We start from the raw sequence: 20,138 nt of genomic DNA, 5'->3' as shown, positions 1-20,138 counted from the left end.
CTGGAAATATCTGAGAAGAGAAAAACACCTTTCATCAGAACTCTGAAGGATATTTCTCCCAACACAGAACTTCAAGCTAAAGACATCTAGGGCAAAAGAAATCTAGTGACACTGCCACCCACTTGAAAGAGGAACTGCACCGGCTTCAACTATTATCACAAAGACCACACTGTACTTTACTCACCTCTCCCTCAGCAGCATTGGTCTCATCTCCAATATCATCCCCTGAGAGATCCTGCAGCACATTGTTGACCCCCTTCGCCAGGTCCGACAGACGGCTCAACATGGTGGAGCTGAACATGGGACAAGAAAACAATGTTATACAGCTCCTATCTCAAGTAGATAAGTTGAAAAAGGTAGGAGGAATAAGGAGGTGGAATCAGAAAGTTGTGGTGAGGGGGGAAACACTGAGCTTGGGATTGTAAGAGGAAGGGAAGGCTGATAGAGATGAGGAGCTCCACAGTTCTTCACACCTGAGGAAGAACAAAATGGACAGTGAGTCTCATTTTGAACAGTGAAGATACAGCAAGCTTCCAATGGCAGTGAGTTATGATCTGGAATGTAACGTCATAAAGGGTGGTTGAAGCAGATTCAACAATATCATCAAAATAGAATTGGATATATACTTGGAGAAAAAAAATTGTAGGGCTATGAAGAAAGGGTGTAGTGGTGGGAGTAATTGGATAGTTCCTTCAGAGAGCCAGCACAGGCACAATGGGCTCAATGGCCTCTCGGTGCCATGTAATTCCATTTGCAAACTGGGCAGGATGAGGCATTTGTTGTGTAGGAAAAGCTAGAGAACAGTTAAGTGGCATAGTAATTCAGGATTGGTAAAACAGGGAAAAGGTTGCAGCAAATATAATGAATGGGAGAAGTCAATAGCCAATAACCACTGAGGTGGTTCCTGAAGAACAATGGAGCTTGGCTGACATTGCTAAGTGAGAAATTGAAACATGACCTTGCAAACCAAAGCTACCCGTTTCCAACCAGAGGGGTGCAGCTATTGCTAAATTATACAACTTTAACGTAATAAAACATCCAATGACGCTTCATGGGAACATTATAAAACACCAAGCCATATAAGGGCAGCACAACTGCCTCATAGCACCAGGGACCCGGGTTCAATTCCAACCTTGGGTGACTGTCTGTGTGGAGTTTGCACATTTACTCTGTGTCTGTGTGGGTTTCCTCCCACAGTCCAGAGATGTGCAGGTCAGATGGATTGGCTGTGCTAAGTTGCCCCTTAGTGTCCAAAGATGTGTAGGTTAGGTGGGTTAGCCATGAAAAATGCGTGGGTTTACGGGGTTAGGGCAGAGGGGAGGGCCTGGGTGGGATCCTCTTTAGGAGGGTCAGTGCAGACTGAGTGGGCTAGATGCCTCTTTCTGCACCGTATGGATTCTATGATAAGGGGGTATTAGGTCAGATGACCAAGCAGGGATAGATTTAAGGAATGTCTTAAAGGAGGAAAGCGAGGTAGAGGCGGAGAGGTGTAGGGAGGGAATTCCAGAACTTGGGGCTAAGGTAAGTGAAGGCTCAGTCACCAATGATAGAGTGATTAAAATGGGGGGGCATGTCAGAATCAGAGGAGTGTAGGTATCACAACAGGATAGAATTAGATCCTCTTTCAAAACAAAACATTCCTTCAAACAAAGATTAATGAAAATCTAGAACTCTCTGCCAAAGTGCTCCAGATCCTGGGGTTCAATTGAAAATTTCAGGATTGAGGTCAATTGGCTTTTATTAGACAAACATATCAAGGATGTGGAGCAAAGACAGATAAATGAATTGAAAGACAGTTCCACTGTGATTTAACTAAATGCTAGAACAGGTTTGAATAGTTGAATAGCCTGCTCCTATTCCTGTGCAGTTTAAGGTATGTTCTTAACATTAAGTGTTTGACAACAAATAAATAAAACAAACAGATTCCAGGGTACATGAGCAAATAGTCTGCAAAATGAAGTTCATATGCAGAGGTCAAACTGCTGAATATAGCATTATGCGATATATTGCTGAAAAAAGACATTTTGTCGAAGCTTTTCATCTTACACTCATCAGGACATTCACAAGAATACCAATGCCAGGGGAAATAACTTTATACTATATGAAAGAGGGAGCTGATTGGTTGGCAAGTGGACTCTAGTAGAGGTATTGCCATGGAGAATGCACCAGTTGAAGATGACTGACAGTTAATTGTCAAGCATTGTTTGATATTTAAACCAGGCAGCTTGACTCTGATTGGTCAAAGCATTGACTTGCATTCAACCCTGAAACCACTTCTAAAGGAAGATGGTTGTGGTGATTGGAGGTCAATCACCTCAGTTCCAAGACATCATTGCAGGAGTTCCTCAAGACAGTGCCCAGCCATCTTCAGCTGCTTAATCAATGACCTTCCTTCCACTATAAAGTCCGAAGTGGAGACGTTCACAGGTGACTGCACTATGTTCGGTATCATTTGCAACTCCTCAGATACTGAAGCTGAAGCAGTCCATGTCCAAATGCAGAAAGACCTGGACTATATCCAGGCTTGGGCTGAGAAGTGGCGAGTAATATTCATACCGCACAAGTACTAGGCAATGCCCTTCTCCAACAAGAGAGAATCAAACCATCGCTCCTTGACATTCAACAGCATTACCATTGCTGAATTCCCCACTATCAACATCTTGGGGGTTACCATTACCCAGAAACCAAACTGGACTAGCTATATAAATACTGCGGCTACCAGAGCAGGTCAAAGGCTAGGAATTCTACATCGAGTAGCTCACCTCTTGACTCCCCAAAGTCTGTCCACCATCCACAAGGCACAAGTTGAGTGTGATGGAATATTCGCCACTTGCCTGCATGAGTGCAGCTCCAACAACACTCAAGAAGCTTGACACCATCCAGGACAAAGCAGCCCGCTTGATTGCTACCCCTTCCACTAACATTCAATCCCTCCAGCACCAACCAACAGTGGCAATTGTGTGTACCATCTACAAAAGTGTACTGCAGGAACTCACCATGGTTTCTTAGGCAGCACCTTCTAAACCTATGACCATTACCATCTAAGACAAGAGCCACAGATACCTGGAAACACAACCAGGTGGAGGCTCCCCCCAAAAAAACTCACCATCCTGACTTAGAAATATATCGCCATCCCTTCACTGTCACTGGGTCAAAATCCTGGAAGTCCCTCCCCAACAGCACTGTGGATCATCGAAATCCTACAGTGCAGAAAGAGGCCATTCGGCCCATTGAGTCTGCATCGACCACAATCCCACCCAGGCCCTACCCCCATATCCCTACATATTTACCCGCTAATCCCTTTAAACGACGCATCTCAGGACACTAAGGGGCAATTTTAGCATAGCCAATCGACCTAACCCGCACATCTTTGGACTGTGGGAGGAAACCGGAGCATCCGGAGGAAACCCACGCAGACACAAGGAGGATGTGCAAACTCCACACAGACAGTGACCCGAGCCGGGATTCGAACCCAGGTCCCTGGAGCTGTGAAGCAGCAGTGCTAACCACTGTGCTACCGCCCCTGATGATCTGAGGAGCTGGGTTAAATGGCTTGCTTCTGTGCTGTATACTCATTGTAATTCGAAGAAGAAAACTACAGATAGAAACTATAAGCAGGAGTTGGCCATTCAAGCCTGCTCCACCATTCATTCTGATCATTGAATTCAATATTCTGGTCTCTCTCTCTCCCCCCCCCCCCCCCCGTATCCCTTTAGCCCCTACAGCTATATCTCATTTCTTGTTAAAATCAAACAATGTTGTAGCCTCAACTACATTCTGTGGTAGTGAATTCCACACATTCACCATCCTCTGGGTGAAGAAATATCTCCTCACCTCATTTCTAAAAGGTTTACACCTTATCCTCAAACTATGACCCCTAGTTCTAGACTCCCCCACCATTGGGAACATTCTTTCTGAATCTGCCTTGTCTAACCCTGTTAGAAACTTAAGTTTCTATGAGATCCCCTCTCACTCTTCTACACTCCAGTGAATATAATCCTAACTGACTTAATCTCTCCTTATAAGACATACCTACCATCCCACAAGACTCCAGGTGTGGCCTCACCAACACCCCATATAATTGCAGCAAAATATCCCTATACTCAAATCCTCTCACTATGAAGGCCAACATACCATTTGCCTTTTTTACTGCCTGCTACATCTGTGCACTTACTTTCAGCAACTGATGCATGAGGACACCAAGGTCTTGCTGAGTATCTACTTCCCTCAATTTATACCCATTCAAGTAATAATCTGTCTTCCTATTACCAAAGTGGATAGCCTCATATTTATCCACATTAAGCTGCATCTGCCCACACACTCACGCTGAAGCATCTCTGCATCCTCCTCACAGCTCACTCCCACACCCAACTTTGTATTACCTGCAAATTTGTAGATAATACATTCAGTTCACTCTTCCAAATCATTGATATATAATGTGAACAGTTGGGGTCCTAGCACAGATCCCCGCAGAACTCCTGTGTTGACGGTAATGGTAGAGTGGGGGATATGTCGTTGAGTACAATTCTGCTACTGCTGATGGCCCATATTGACTGGATGCCCAGTCTGAGTTGCTAGATCTGTCCAAAGTCTATCTCATTTAGCATGGTGGTAATGCCACACACAATGGAGGATATCCTCAATATGAAGGCGGGAATTTGTCTCCACAAGGACTGTGCTGTGACACACCTACCAATACTGTCACTGGCAGGCAAGTTGGTGAGGCTGAGGTGAAGTACGGTTTTCCCTCAACACTTGCCACAGATCCAGTCTAGCAGTTATGTCCTTTAGGACCAAGCTACTCTTAGTGATGGACATTGAAATCACCCATCTCGTGCCTTTGCCACTCTCAGTGCTTCCTCCAAGTGGTATTCAACATGGAGGAGTACTGATTCATCAGCTGAGGGGGAATGGTAAGTGGTAATCAGCAGGAGATTTCCTTGCCCATGTTTGACCTGATGCAATGAGACTTCATGGCATCCCAGGGTAAATCCCTCCCAACCCTACATCACTGTTCTGCTACCTCTGCTGAGTCCGTCCTGCCGATGGGACAGGACATATCCAAGGATGATAATGGTGGTGTCTGGGATATCTGTAAGCTATGATTCTGAGAGCTTTCCCAATTTTGGCACAAGCCCCCAGATGTTAGTAAGGAGAACTTTGCAGGGTTTGCCATTGTTGTTTCTGGTACCTCACTCAATCTGGGTGATCTGTCCGATTTCATTTCTTTTTGTTTTCTTTGTAGCAGTTGGACACACTGAGTGGCTTGGTGGGCCATTTCAGAGGGCAGTTAGGAGTCAATCACATTGTTCCGGTTCTGGAGCCACATATCAGCCAGGCCAACTGAAATGGGCCTGTTTCACCTAATGTGCTGCCATAATTGTAATCTCTCCTGCAGCCTACAGTAATATGACAGCAAATCCTAGTGATAACTGCAAGTACATTTGTACCCGGTGAAAGTGATTTAGCGCAGATTAGAACAGATCCTATGAACTTTTACACACATAGCCTCCATTGAAAGAGTGCCTGATCCCGGGTATTTCCTCCCCCCCCCCCCCCCGGTTCCTGGAATCAATCACCCCCCTGCCCCGGCGCCCCCTGCCCCTATCCTCGGGCCCCTGACATTCCCCCATTCCCCCCCTCCCGGCTCCTGACGATCCCCCATTCCGCCCCCGCCGGGCTCCTGACATTCCCTCTCCCCCGATTCCGGTATTCTTTCTCTCTCATCCTGGTTTCCCCGGGTTCCTCTCGCTTGGTCGGGCAGTCCAGGCCGCACTGCCCGCTCTCACTCACCCGCTTCCCCAGCGAACAGCAGCCACATCAGCACCGCCACCCGGAACCAAAACTCAACCCCACCGGGAAACACTTCCGGGAGCATTGCCATAACAACCTCTCTGGAGAGAGAAACAGGGTAAGAAGTTTAACAACACCAGGTTAAAGTCCAACAGGTTTATTTGGTAGCAAAAGCCACACAAGCTTTCGAAGCTCTAAGCCCCTTCTTCAGGTGAGTGGGAATTCTGTTCACAAACAGAGTTTATAAAGACACAGACTCAATTTACATGAATAATGTATTCAGAGAGAAACAGGGACAGAGAGAGAGAGAGTCAGGGACAGAGAAACAGGGACAGAGAGAGAGAGAGTCAGGGACAGAAAAACAGGGACAGAGAGAGAGAGAGAGACTCAGGGACAGAGAGAGAGAGAGTCAGGGACAGACAGAGAGAGAGTCAGGGACAGAGAAACAGGGACAGAGAGAGAGTCAGGGACAGAGAAACAGGGACAGAGCAATAGAGAAATAAAGAGAGAGACCGACAGGAACACACACAGAGAAATAGGAACAGTGAGAAAACAGAGAGAGATAGAAACAGGGAGAAAGAGAGAAACAGAAACAAGAGAAGGGAAATGGGGTGAGAGAAAACAGAGAGTGAGAAACAGAGAAAATTAGGGGGTAAGAGCGGAACAGAGAGAGAGAGAAATAGTGAGAAACAAGAACAGAAAAAGAAACAGGAGAACAGCCAGAGATAAAGAGAGAGTCAGAGAGAGAAAACCGAGACAGACCAACATCACCAAAACATTATCACCTTGCTGTTTGTGGGAACTTGCTTGTCTCCACATTGGTTGCCATGTTTTCAAGAATGTATCACCTTAGAGTAGTAATTGAAATATGTTCAGAGAATTATCTTAATGTATCTCAAAAGTGACAAGGAGAAACAATACCAAAGGCTGTCTGTGGAGGTGAAACGGGTGGAGTAGAAACCTCTGTCTAAATGGTCAGTAGAAGGAATGGACTTGATGGAAGAAAGGAATTTTTCTCATTCGATGTATCTTTGCATTGTTAAAAAGTGAGTTCGCTATTACAAATAGGATCAGATTTCACCACAGAGACAGGCAGGGATTGAGATTCAGTGTTGTCACCCTGAAACAGTGGCAAAGCCGTGGGAGAGAGGTGGAAGGTCGGAGCAATTTGACCCATGGGAAATGACTGAATACTCGCCTCTACATTTTCATCATGCAATCCAACAGCTCAATGACCACCTCAAATGTTAGGGTACAACAGTGCTGAGGCCTGTTGATCAGAGTCATCTGGAGACCTGCGGATGGCTGCAGCCAATTAACCACAGTATGATTGCCATGAGAGGGTAAAGGTTGAGCCATCAGGTAGGGATCAACAATTTTAGATTGAAGAATTTGCATTCCAACCATTCTTCACATTCCAATCTGTAATTATCTTGCAATTGTGTCTTTGCCTATTTATGCCATGTTTGTGAACCTACCTCCACTCACCTGATGAAGGAGCAGTGCTCCGAAATCTCGTGATTCCAAATATACCTGTTGGACTTTAACCTGGAATTGTGAGATTTCTTACTATGCCCACCCCAGTCCAACGCCAACATCTCCACATCAGATTGAGGAAAAATTATGCTCGTCTTTGGGGGTGAAAGGATTTCAGAGTGTCATTGACCACGGCAAATTGTTCTCTGATCCAAATCCCATGGGACACAATTACAAACAATGAGTTGGGAATTACTATTGTAATTGGAGGTTTTGGAATTTCCAATGTTGCTGTGTAACGGATCAGCTGAGCTTAACTGCTATTGATAAGAGATTGTACATTGGCCAAGGTGGTCTGCATTTTTATTTATAGCTGATTATTAAATGCCCTATAATCTGTAACACCCACTTAGTGTAGCCCAGTTTATCTGATTGCTATTAATAAAAGGTTAATCTAGCAGTGTTAACCTTTTAGCTGCTTCCAACAGCAGGGTCAGGCGAAGATCAACGGAATCTCTGGAGAAATGTTGCTAATGCAAACTTGGCCGCCTTTATTGTGGAGTTCCCCGAATCTCCAGTTATGGCAGGGGATCGGTGGACCTTGTGCCAATTTTCCTCTCATTTATTTTTCACAATGACAAATTTCCCATGTGCAGAACCTTTACCAGTACAGAAATATCTCAGGATGCTACTGTGTGGGAGGGGGAGGAGAAATGGACCATGGAGAAGAGTTACCAGAAGGGGCAGCTAATTGTTCAGCAGATGATCAGCAGAACCCCTGGATGACAGCTCAGACTGCCAACTTTAGCCATCTGCTTCCTTTCTCCAGGGATTTCACTAAGGTTACTGTGTGATTTGGGGACAACTCTGGAGAATCCAGACACATATTTGTTTAAGAGGTTTGTAATGTGTGTCATTCATCACAGTGCTGAATCTACAATAACAGCATCACCAGCGAGTTCATGCTTACCTGCAAATGACTACTTTCCGAGGTAGCATTGATTGCAGGTAGAGACTGGTTATCTGTGTGTCCCCTCAGCTGTATTTGGTAATCAGAATCAAGGCAGAAAATGCTAACAATCTATTCCCTCTCTGGTAAACATATGTGGTAAGAAGTTTAACAACACCAGGTTAAAGTCCAACAGGTTTATTTGGTAGCAAAAGCCACAAGCTTTCAGAGCGCTGCTCCTTCGTCAGGTGAGTGGGAATTCTGTTCACAAACAGGGCATATAAAGACACAAACTCAATTTACAGAATAATGGTTGGAATGTGAATACTTACAGCTAATCAAGTCTTAAAGGTAATTCCCACTCACCTGACGAAGGAGCAGCGCTCCGAAAGCTTGTGGCTTTTGCTACCAAATAAACCTGTTGGACTTTAACCTGGTGTTGTTAAACTTCTTACTGTGCTTACCCCAGTCCAACGCCGACATCTCCACATCAAACATATGTGGGCCACTGAGGACTGGTCATCAATCTCTGTGATCCCCTGGCCTTTGCTTGATTGCTCTCCTGCGTCAGAGAGAAACATTTTTAAAAATTGACCCAAGTTAATTTTGGCTGTGGGGTGGGCAAATGTGCATGATGTGTGAAGATGCATTGGCCATGCTAAATTTTTCCTCAGTGGACTCTAACAGGTGGAGTGCGGCAACTAGGGGATTTTCACAGTAACTTCATTGCAATGTTAATGTAAACCTACTTGTGACACTAATAAATAAACTTTAACTTAAAGATGGTATCGTTCTGTCCTTTATCTTATTTGTATATTGAGTTTGGTGTTACCAACTGCAACTACTTACGTTTTTATAGCACCTTTGACCTTGTAAAATTGCCCAAAGTGCTTCACAGCAGTACAACTAGAAACTGACACCCAGCCAACAAATGAAATGTTAGGAGTTACTAAAGCTTGGTTAAAGATCTCTCCTTGTTACACTACTAACTGAAGGACAGAATACTGGAACTTTGGGTGGGATTTTACAGCCTCGCTTGGGCGAGACCGGAAATTCCCACCCAAGGTCAACGGAGATTTCCATTGTCGGATCCTCGCCCGCTCCGATTCCATGGCAGGCGAGGTGATAGAGTTCGGCCACAGTCTTTATACACTTACAGATTTTTATTTACAAAGCCACATATTGCATATCATCTCCAACCAACAATTGCTGCCTTTGTTCAATTAACCCCCTAATAGTATTCAAGTATGAACAGTTATGGACAACTATTTTACAACACACATCTCACAAAGGGGAAAAGAGGAAACTGAGGGAAAGGAGCAAAGAAACCGCCAGCATCAAAGCAAGAGCAAAAGTGAGATTTATGATTGTAAAGATCCTAATGCTCTCATGAAGCCTTCCAGCCGCTTATCAAGTGAGGGTCACCCTAATTGTTTCAGTGTTGGTTGGAAATCTTATTCGGAACAAAATGAGCAGAATCTGCTCCGACTGATGTGTTCCCCCAGTAGATCCCTAATAAGCCGGGCGGTCGACCATCCAAAGAAGCTGGAATATTACATATTCACCTGGGTCAACTACTGGAGTATCAAGTTTGCCCTGATGGTTTACCCAGTTCTGGTGTATAATTCCAAAAAGAACACACACGCTCACTTAAACCCATGGAGCTGTATTTATATTCAAAACTAAAGTACATCTGAGGAGTTTGCTTTTTAAAGTGAATGTCAATTGACATGGGTGTGACTTGAGTATCTGAGAAGAAGAGGGGATGAAAGGGACAAAAAGAATGCCAGCGAGAAAGAGTGCTTACAAAAGTTAGAGTGAGCCGTCATGTAAGTGCAGCTGATTAGTGACGATTGCAGTGTGTCCTGAAGTGGCTGTACCGTGGCGATAATCCAGGCCCGCCTCCCAGTTAGATAGTATCTTTTTATAAATATCTTGAGATCGTAAATCCATATCAGGGGGATTAAAGCAGCTGATTGGCCAGAGCTGGGCTTAGCCCCCATTTAAATCAGCTGAGAAGCATAGAGGTGAGGGAAACTTACCTCAACATTTCCAAGAGTGTGCTCGTGGAAAACTTCAGTTTTGGAGCTACAGCTATAATGGGAAACTCACAAGGAACCACTGTGGATGACCTGCAGGCTGTGGAGCTCCACCACTGGTACAAGAAGTTCATGACTGAGTGCCCATCAGGACAGCTAACTCTGCATGAGTTCAAACAGTTCTTTGGCCTTCGAGGGTTGAACCAAGAAGCCAATGCCTACATTGAACAGATGTTTAAGACTTTTGACATGAATAAGGTAAGGAAAATCAAATTGTTTTAATAACTTTACCCAATAGAAAGAGGTATCGAGTGGTGGGTCATGGGACGAGGTGGAATGGGGTCGGTAACAGAGATATGAGATGGATGACGGAGAGAGGTGAAGTGAGTAACTGCACAGATTGGACACCCACCATAGAGAATACTGCTCTGATTTGTCAGAGTGCAAATACACTTTACCACTAGAGATTGTTAATGTCTCTGCATTCGTCTTACAGCCAACATATTTCAGAATTGCTCTCAGAACTATTTATGGAGTGCAACAACAACTTATATTTATATAACATCTTTAACAACATAAAATGTCCCAATGCACTTCAAAGGAATTCTACAAAGCAAAATTAGACCAGATTAGGCCAGATTTTCACTACCAAAACAGGTAGCTCAAGTTCTGAAATTTCCCAACCAAGCGGACCTGCCTCAGTTTAAAGAGCTCCATAAGATGCAATTTTCACTCCAGGGAGACGGGGTGGATCAGAGTCAGGTCTGACGATCCCTGGAGATGGGTGGTGCCAAGGTGGGCCGGTTAGAAGACTCAGTTATCTGGGACTTCATTCCAGTTCTTTTAGATGCTGCTGGGCTCCCTCACCCTCATTCCTCACACCACCCACCCCACCCTCACGCCCCCTCATTCCATCATGCCACTTCCATGTCAGCGCATGCCTCTCACCCATTTGAAGCTTTTACAACTCCTCAAGCAGTTAATCTGTTATGAAAATCAAACTTCTGTTCAGGAGCTACATCAAAAATCCTTGATAGCATCTTTAAACTGAAAACAAATTCTAAACTCAGAATCCCCCACTAAGAGGATTTTAGCTTTTGAAACTCAGCCAAGCAATAATTACATAATAACAGCCATTGGGAAATGTCAACAAAGATCTCTTTTGAAACTGGAACAGGTGGTGATTTATTTTTCTAACATACACCGGGTGGCCTGTCAATCAAAGCAGTCCAACAGATGCTGTTTCTAATTCTCACTGACAGCTTAAGCCTGTTTTTCTTTCAAGTTTAATGAGCAGAGGATTTAAAAAAGTTTAGATCATGATATTTAAACAAACTTTATCCAACCTTCAAAAGCGTTTACATCTATTCCATAAATATGTGAGTTCCCCACTGTAGGTTAAGAGCCTTGGAATAGCCAAAATGGGGTCTGTTTAAAGTCAACATTGAGTTCAAATCGCCCTGCTGAGTTTGTGTTCCTCACCTGTGACAATCGCACTCTACCCCCTTCCCCCTGGATCTGTCAGAAATGGACACAGAATTTCTGCATGTGGGTCCAGCCCCAAGTCATGCAAGACAGTATTAAGCCAGATGTTCAAAATCATGGTTATGAGATAGAATTTTAAGGAGTGACTTAAAGGCAGAAAGCTAATGGAAGAGGTTTAGGAAGAGAGCTCCAGAATTTCGGGCCTATGCAGCTAAGGCACATTTACCAATGGAAGAGCAATTAAAATCCGGGATGCTTAAGAGATCAGAATGAGGTTTCTCAGAGGGTTGTGAGACCCAAGGAGATTACAGAGATGGGGCGAGGGCATGGCAGATTTGAAAACAATAGCGAGAATTTTAAATCGAAGCACTACATGATCAGGAACCAGTGTAGGTCAGTGAACACAGGGGTGATAGGCGAACAGGACTTGGTGTGAGAAAGATCACGACAGCAGAGCTTCAGATGACCTCAAGTTTACCAAAGGTAGAATATGGAAGACCAACCACAAGTGTGTTGGAATAGTCAGGTTCAGAAATAACAAAGGCACAAATGAAGGTTTCAGCAGCAGATGAGTGGAGGCAGGAGCAAAGTTGGGCAATTTAATGGAGGCAGAAATAGGTGATGTAGTGATGAAATGGATACATGGTTGGAAACTTACCTAGGGGTCAAGAATAACACCAAGGTTGCAGACAGCTCTTAACCAATAATCTGGGCCATACACAGAACAGAGGTCTTCCAGTTTACTTTTCCACATGCACATGGATCACAGTGTGTAGATAGCTTCACCTCAGCAGAAACTGACCCCAAGGAGATTTATGTGTCAATCTCACTTCACTTATCCTTATTTTGCTGAGAAATCCATGTGAGGGGAAAAGTCCACAATGTAGAGAAACAAGTGCAGTGTCAAAGAACACTAAATGAAGAGTTATGGTTTACAATGCAGGGCACCAGGTAGAGGATTGGGCCCGCTAAGAGCCTAGCTGAATGTCCTTTCCCAGCAGAGGATTCTTGAAGCATATCTCAACACAGATAATGCATTGATCCTAGGATCTTTGTCATTCCGTAAGATTCAACTCTGCAGAGTGAAGTGCAGTTGCAAACACAAAATAAACATTAGGTGCTGATATAAAATACAGTTGGATGGATGGGCAGATGGACCTCCAAATTTGGTGTATAGAGGTGAGGCATAACTGTGGAATCTTATCCAGAGGTGGAATTAAGAAGCTCCTATAATTCAGGGAGCATCCACATAGTTAGGCCTCACCTGGAGTATTGCAACTAGTTCTGGGTACATTCTTAAGGAAGAATGTGAAGGCATTGAAGAGAGTACAGAGGAAATTCACAATAATTATTCCACAGATAACGAATTGTAGTTATGAGGATCGAATGGAGAGGTTGGGTCTGTTTTCCTTGGAGAAAAGCAGGCTGAGAGGAGACTTGATAGAGGTATTCCAAATCCTGATGAATATGGACTGGGTAAATAGTGAAAATCTATTTCCACTCAAGAGAACATCAAGAACTACAGGGCACAGATTCAAAATAATAGACAAAAAGTGTAGAAGTGATGTGTGGAGAAATGTTTTCACCCAGAGGGTGGTTGGAGTTTGGAACAAATTTCTTAAGAAGGCAGGTTCGATTGAGGTATTCAAAAGGGAATTGGATTGCTATCTGAAAAATAATAATGTGCAAGGTTGAGGGGATAAAGCAGGGTGTGAGATTAGGTAGAATGCTGTTTCAGAAAGCCAGCGCAGACTTGAAGGGCCAAATGGCCTCCTTCTGTCCTGTAAAGATTTCATGATAATCTGCTGGGATTCAGATACGGTAAGACTTGGCTTTACACAGCTTAGTTCAGTGGCCTTGTGTTTGAGACAAAGCCTCAGCCTGCCCAAAAATAGGGTATTAACTGTGGGAGGGAGAAATCCTGGCAATTCCACCCATCCATCAACACTTTCCCCCACCAAACATTGAACACTGGCATGCTTGGGATCTTTTGGGGCATGGGACTCTGAGATACACCTCCACATCACCAAAGGCCCATTCCTAGAGACAACGAATTTTGCTAGATTACTGTTGGGAAACTTAGGGCTGCATGCCTGATGACTTTCTGTTTGCTGGTCGCAGGATGGATACATTGACTTCATGGAGTATGTGGCTGCCCTTAGCTTAGTCCTCCGAGGTAAAATGGAACAGAAACTCCGCTGGTACTTCAAGCTCTATGATGTAGATGGCAATGGCTGCATTGACAGGCATGAGCTGCTCAACATAATTAAGGTAAGAAATCACTGGCATTTCCAGGAAGATTTTCACAAGTGAACATATTTTTTAATTCAGGTTGCAGGAGGCAGTGAGAATGGCTGACTCCTGTATCTATGGTGTGAACCAACAAGTGGATTACATAGATTATACATAATAGAAACAGGCCATTGGGCCCAGTGAATCTGTGTTGAAGTGTGCACTCCACAAGAGTCTCTTCTCATTCTATCGGCCTCATCTCACTCTTTCAACATATCGTTCTGTTCACTTTGCTCTCATATACTTGTCTAGCTTCCTTTTGAAAGTATCTGAACTGTTTGCCTCAACCACTTGATGTGGTAGTGGGTTCCAAATTCTAACCACTCACTGAATAAAGAAAATATTCTTTATTTTCCTATTAGATTTACCAATTCTTATTCAGATTACCTTGTCTCCTTCAGGCTCTGTTTGTGGGACTGAGCTCAGAGCTAAATGAGTTGATAAAATTAACAAGTGACAGTGGAGATTGGGAGAAACATTTTTATTCCATGGGGTAGGAGAATGTGATTTTGTATCAACATGTCTCAGTTGATAGTATTCTCCCTCTCTCAGTCAGAAGATTTCAGGTTTAAACCGCATTCATGGACATGAACTCATAATCTAGGTGGACATTCTAATGCTGCTCTCCGGGAATGCATAGTTGTCAGGACTGCTATTGTTAGGGTGCTCTTTACATATTAAAACTGAGGCCTTTTGTCTCTGATCAGATGGATGCTAAAGATCCCATGGCATTATTGGAAGTGAAACGGGGAGATCTCTGTGTCCTGGCCAGTAACCTTCCCTCAGCCATCTGGCTATTTGAGATTATTGGTGCAGAAAGGCTGCCACATTTACCTACATAAAATCAGAGATTGTGCTTGGGGAAAAAAAAAACTTTTGTTTATTCATTCACAGGATGTGGGCTTCGCTGGCCAGGCCAGCATTTATTGTCCATCCCTAATTGTCATTGAAAAGATGATGGTGAGTTGCCTTCTTGAACCACTGCAATCCATGTGGTGTAAGTACATTTGTAGTTAGGTAGGGAATTCCAAGATTTTGACCCAGTGACTGTGAAGGAACAGCGATATCTTTCCAAGTCAGGATGGTGTTGGCTTGGAGGGGAACTTGCAGGTAATGGTGTTCACATGCATCTGCTATCCTTGTTCTTCTAGGTAGTAGAAGTTGTGGGTTTGAAAGGTGCTGTCAAAAAAGTCTTGGTGAGTTTCTGCAGTGCATCTTGTACTGCCACTGTTTGTCGGTGGTGAAGGGAGTGAATGTGTTGTAGGGAGTGCTGATCAAGTGGGCTGATTTTCCCTAGATGATGTTGAGCTTCTTAAGTGTTGTTGGGGCTGCACTCATCCAGGCAAGTGGAGAGTATTCCATCACACTCCTGACTTGTGCCTTATAGATGGTGGACAGGTCTTGGAGAGTCACAAGGTGAGTTACTTTTTGCAGAATACCCAACTTCTGACCTGCTCTTGTAGCCACAGTATTTATATGGCTAGTCCAGTTCAATTTCTGGTCAATGGTAAGTCCCAGGATATTAATAGTGGAAACTCAGTGATGGCAATTCCATTGAATGTCAAGAGTACATGGTTAAATTCTCTCATGTTGGAGATGGTTGTTGCCTGGCACTCGTGTGAATTATCAAGGAAGTGCTCCTAATCTAGAATAGTATGGCACAAATGTTACTTGTCACTTATCAGTCCAAATCGGCATGTTGTTCAGGTCTTGCTGAATACGGACATGAATGCTTCAGTATCTGAGGAGTGGTGCTGAAATTTGTGCAGTGAACATCCCCACTTCTGACCTTAGGATAGATAGAAGGACATTGATGAAGCAGCAGCCGATGGGCCTAGGGACACTGAGGACCTCCAACAACTGCAATCAACTTCCTTTGTGCTAGGAATGACTCCAAACAGCGGAGGGTTTTTCCTGATTTCCATTGACTCCAGTTTTGCTAGGGCTCAATGCTCTCTTGATGTCAAGGGCTGTTACTCTCACCTCACCTCGGGTATTCTGCTCTTTTGTCCATGTTTAAACCAAGGCTCTAATGAGGTCAGGAGCTGTGTGATCCTGGTGGAAGCCAAACTGAACAGTAGTGAACAGGGTATTGCTAAGCATTGTTGATGACCCCTTAAATCACTTTGCTGATGATCAAAAGTAGTCTGATGGGGCAGTAATTGGCCAGGTTGAATTTGTCCTGTTTTCTATGTATAGGACGTGCCCGGACAATTGCCCATATTGCTGAGTAGATGCCAGTGTTGTAGGTGTACTGGAACAGCTTGGCTGGGACATGGGAAGTTCTGGAGTACAAGACTTCTGTACTATCGTCAGAATGTTGTCCGGGCCCATAGCATTTGCAGTATTCAGTACCTTGTAATCAACCTCTGTGAAACCATTTAGTCCAACTCCAACCTACATTCTTCCAGTGATGATCCATGGCCTGTGCCCTCTTCTAACTAGTAGGAGCAACCTTTTACTATTTAACCTCTTAAGACCCTTTGTTGATGTCCTGAATTAGCCACGTTTCCATCCCTCCTCATCTTCGCCTTTTCTGTTTTCAAGTCTTTCTTAATAATTACAATCTCTGGCTTCTGCTGTCACTGCGGATCACTGATTTGCACCATTTTGTTTCCCAGGCTATCCGTGCCATTAATGGTTGTGAACATCACATGTCAGTGGAGGATTTCACAAACCAAGTCTTTGACAATATTGATGTCAATGGAGATGGTGAGTAGGTTTTTCCTTTTAGTTTTCAGTCTTTTCAGAGCTGATCCTCTCCTCGGTTCATGGACTCATTGCTTGGGTAAAGTTCCACAAGCACTGATTGTAAATTACATCCAAATATCATCTTTTCACATGTGAGCACAAATCATAGAATCCCTACAATGCAGAAGGAGGCTGTTCAGCTCATCGAGTCTGCACCGACCACAATCCCATCCAGGTTCTATCCCCGTAACCCCACTTATTTACCCTGCTGACCCCCTGGTGCTAAGGGGCAATTGAGCATGGCCAATCAACCTAACCACACATCTTTAGAGTGTGGAAAGAAACTGGAGCACCCAGAGGAAATCAACGCAGATACAGGGAGAACGTACAAACTCCACACACAGTGACCCAAGCTGGGAATCGAACCCAAGTCCCTGGCACTGTGAGGCAGCAGTGACATGACTGCTCTAGACATTGCAGTGAGCCCAATCCTGTTATTCACCAGACAGTAACAGATTTCTCTAGCTGTTGTGGCCAGACAGCAATCAGGAATGGGAGCCAGGATGCCGACACCAATTCCAGCACTTCTATCTCTGTCCAGCTGAGATCAGCCAACCCATGAAGGTAAAGAATCATAGTTGATCCATGCGGCTCACAGTTAAGCAAGCCAAGAAATCAGAGCCATCTCTCTCCCTTCATCCCACTATTGACGGCTGTGCCTTCAGCTGCCTAGTGGTGGCACTGTCACCTTGATTCAGAAGACTGGGTTCAAATCCCCACTCTGAAGAATTAACCTGGCCAAATCTGAAGAAGTGCTGCAGAGGTGCAGTTTTTTGGATGGGATTTTAAAGCACCCTATATTATTGGATGGAACATGAAAAGATCCCATGCACTATATCAAAAAAGAGCATAGGATTTCTCCCCAGTGTCCTGGCCAAACTTCATCTCTCAATTAACACCAAATTAACTGGTAATTCTTTGGGAGCATGTCATGCACAAACTGGTTGCTGAGTTTCCTACTCTACAACAGTAACTGTAATTCAAAAGTACTTCATTAGCTCAAAATGCTTTGGGACAATTTGAGATTGTGAAAGACAAACGATATGCATGTGTAAACCAATTTTACTTTCTTCACTATTAGTGGCCAGGCCTTCAGCTAGCTGGGCCCTAAACTTTGGAATTCCTTCCCAAAACCAAATTCCTATCTCTCTAGCACGAAGAAATTCCTATAAAACCTCTTTAACCAAATTATTGGTCATCTGCTGTATAAATCACCTTGTGTGGTTTGGTGCCAAATTTTTGCTTTATAGTTTTCCTGTAAGCAACTTTATTTCATTAAAGCTACTATATAAATACAAGTTGTTGTTGAAGTCTTCATTTTGTCTTTGTTTCCTTCCAATTTGCCTACACTTCTCATTGTCTGCAGACTTTGAATTATTTTCCCTTTGGCTATGCTTTGTTTGCAGGGGAACTTTCTCTTGAAGAGTTTGTTGAAGGTGCAAAGAAGGACAAAGAGTTTTGTGATGTGATGATGAATAGTCTCGATCTCACTCACATTGTTACCATGATCCATAACCGAAGACACAGTGTGTAAAATGAAGGAAACGGACAGAATGTCAGACAAGCACCAAATTATCACCCACTAACTCTTATCTGGCCACAAGGGGAAAGAAAAACACACACACAGTATCATTTGAATTTCACTCAAATTCACAACTGGACTTGGAATAAAAAAGCACTTACTCCAGCACTGATGTATTCTTCAGAATTGAAAAGCATCCTGTTACCCTAATGTACAACCTCCATCTGGAAAAAAGCACCTGAATACAGTTTCCTTTGTGACACAAACATTGAGGAAGGCATCTTGCAGGATGCCCTTGTTTGGAGTTATGGATCTGCTGGTTGACAGCTAGATGTGGAGATGCCAGCGTTGGACTGGGGTAAACACAGTAAGAAGTCTCACAACACCAGGTTAAAGTTCAACAGGTTTATTTGGTAGCACAACCAGGTCCAACAGGTTTATTTGGTAGCACATGACAGTTAGAAGCAGGGCCTCCATCCTTGATCATCAGTAAGGATAATGGATAAGAGGACATTGTGGAACTGGAGCTCAGTCAGAGCAGTTGAACAATTACAATAATCTTGAAATAGGTGGCTATATCATGCCTCAACCTAACACTGTCCTGTACTAATCACTTCTGTGTTTGTAAAACTGTTATCCCCTTATTGGCTAACGTGACGATACAGCAGCACCACCTGTAAAGTTAGACACACTCCAGTTCAGAGAGTGAGGGAAGGGTCCTTCTGCTACACACATGCACACTTATCCCTGTAAACTGAGGGATTTATTGTACAGGATTTATTTTATGAAAAATTTATGTAAATTCAATTGTTTTTAATCCATTCTGATAGAGTGGATGAATTTAGCAACATTTACTGAATGTCAATTAATCCACAAATTGACACATTCAGGTTTGTGTACATATTGGTAGTTGAACTCTTAGGTATTGTGCAAAGCAATGATGTGGTGATGCTGGTGTTGGATTGGGGTGGACCCAGTAAGAAGTCTCACAACACCAGGTTAAAGTCCAACAGGTTTATTTGGCTTCATCAGGAGCAGTGCTCCGAAAGCACATGATACCAAATAAATCTGTTGGACTTTAACCTGGTGAAACTTCTTTCTGGAAAGTAATGCTCATTGCCTGCTGTGTAACTGCACCCTGTACTTCAAGCCATGTTGGAAGGAAATCAGGATTTAAAAAACATGGAAATGTTTTTGGGGCTCTGTAATCAAGGAATTTTACACACTTCTCAAAATCATCAGTGGGGGTTTCTTATGGCATTCAGTTTGTATAAAAATTAGCTAAGTTTACTCAGTCCCCAGTTTGTTACTTGATGACTATGTGACCAAATTCCTCCGTTTATGTGATTGACTCCCTCAGTTTATGTGCTGTTGGAGCATTTAGAGGAAGGACATCTACCAGGCATCCTGCTATGCAGCGTTGCCTACTTTATATATCAATAAAAATTGTCATGGTCAATTAGGAGAATCCAAGAGGAAATTTCAATGAACGGTCTCTATGAACCCCTGTCCTATCTGTACCCTTTCAGCTGTTGATAGACCCACTGTAGTATTTGTAGATTCACATGTGGTATTTAAACCATGGGCTGGTGAAAAGCAAGGAATTAACTAACTGTGGAAGGGAATAAAACTACCCTGAGAAAACCTGAAAGATAGCAAGTGCTGTACTGAACTAAAATGACAAAGTGCTTAACAATCTACAGCAAAACTTGCTGATATTAAAGGTCTCATTTTGAGCCAGACATTGATGCAGCCATCATTATGGACAGTTGATGTAATTATGAGTCAGAGAATCACTGGTATATTGTCAAATACCAGAAGGAGGCCATTT

General features: G+C 43.6%; 2 protein-coding genes across 4 annotated transcripts in view; one reads left to right on the top strand and one right to left on the bottom strand.

The window, feature by feature from the left end:
• The window catches only part of LOC144508012 (golgin subfamily B member 1-like), a 59,236-nt gene extending 53,401 nt beyond the window's left edge, over positions 1-5,835 (bottom strand). For 2 of the 3 annotated variants that reach the window (XR_013500194.1, XM_078235715.1), the window contains exons 1-2: positions 5,794-5,835; positions 185-293 (exon numbers count right to left, since the gene is read on the bottom strand). Coding sequence is in view for 2 of the 3 variants with exons in the window: in XM_078235715.1 (XP_078091841.1) it covers positions 185-286 (102 nt within the window). In the remaining variant the exon portion in view is untranslated. Of the gene's footprint in view, positions 1-184; positions 294-5,191; positions 5,214-5,793 lie in introns of those variants that run through there. The other variant, XM_078235716.1, reaches the window with a different exon arrangement.
• A 2,597-nt stretch (positions 5,836-8,432) lies between these two features.
• On the top strand, positions 8,433-18,474 carry guca1aa (guanylate cyclase activator 1Aa). Its single transcript, XM_078234735.1, has 4 exons — positions 8,433-10,515; positions 13,864-14,013; positions 16,656-16,746; positions 18,192-18,474. The coding sequence occupies exons 1-4, from the start codon at positions 10,318-10,320 to the stop codon at positions 18,317-18,319; spliced, it is 567 nt and encodes a 188-aa protein (XP_078090861.1). The 5' UTR covers positions 8,433-10,317; the 3' UTR covers positions 18,320-18,474.
• Positions 18,475-20,138: the final 1,664 nt, after the last annotated feature.

This window comes from Mustelus asterias, chromosome 19, assembly GCF_964213995.1.
Source record: "Mustelus asterias chromosome 19, sMusAst1.hap1.1, whole genome shotgun sequence".
NCBI lineage: Eukaryota > Metazoa > Chordata > Chondrichthyes > Carcharhiniformes > Triakidae > Mustelus > Mustelus asterias.
The sequence above is the reverse complement of the archived record's forward strand: the minus strand, read 5'-3'. Positions and strand labels throughout refer to the sequence as shown.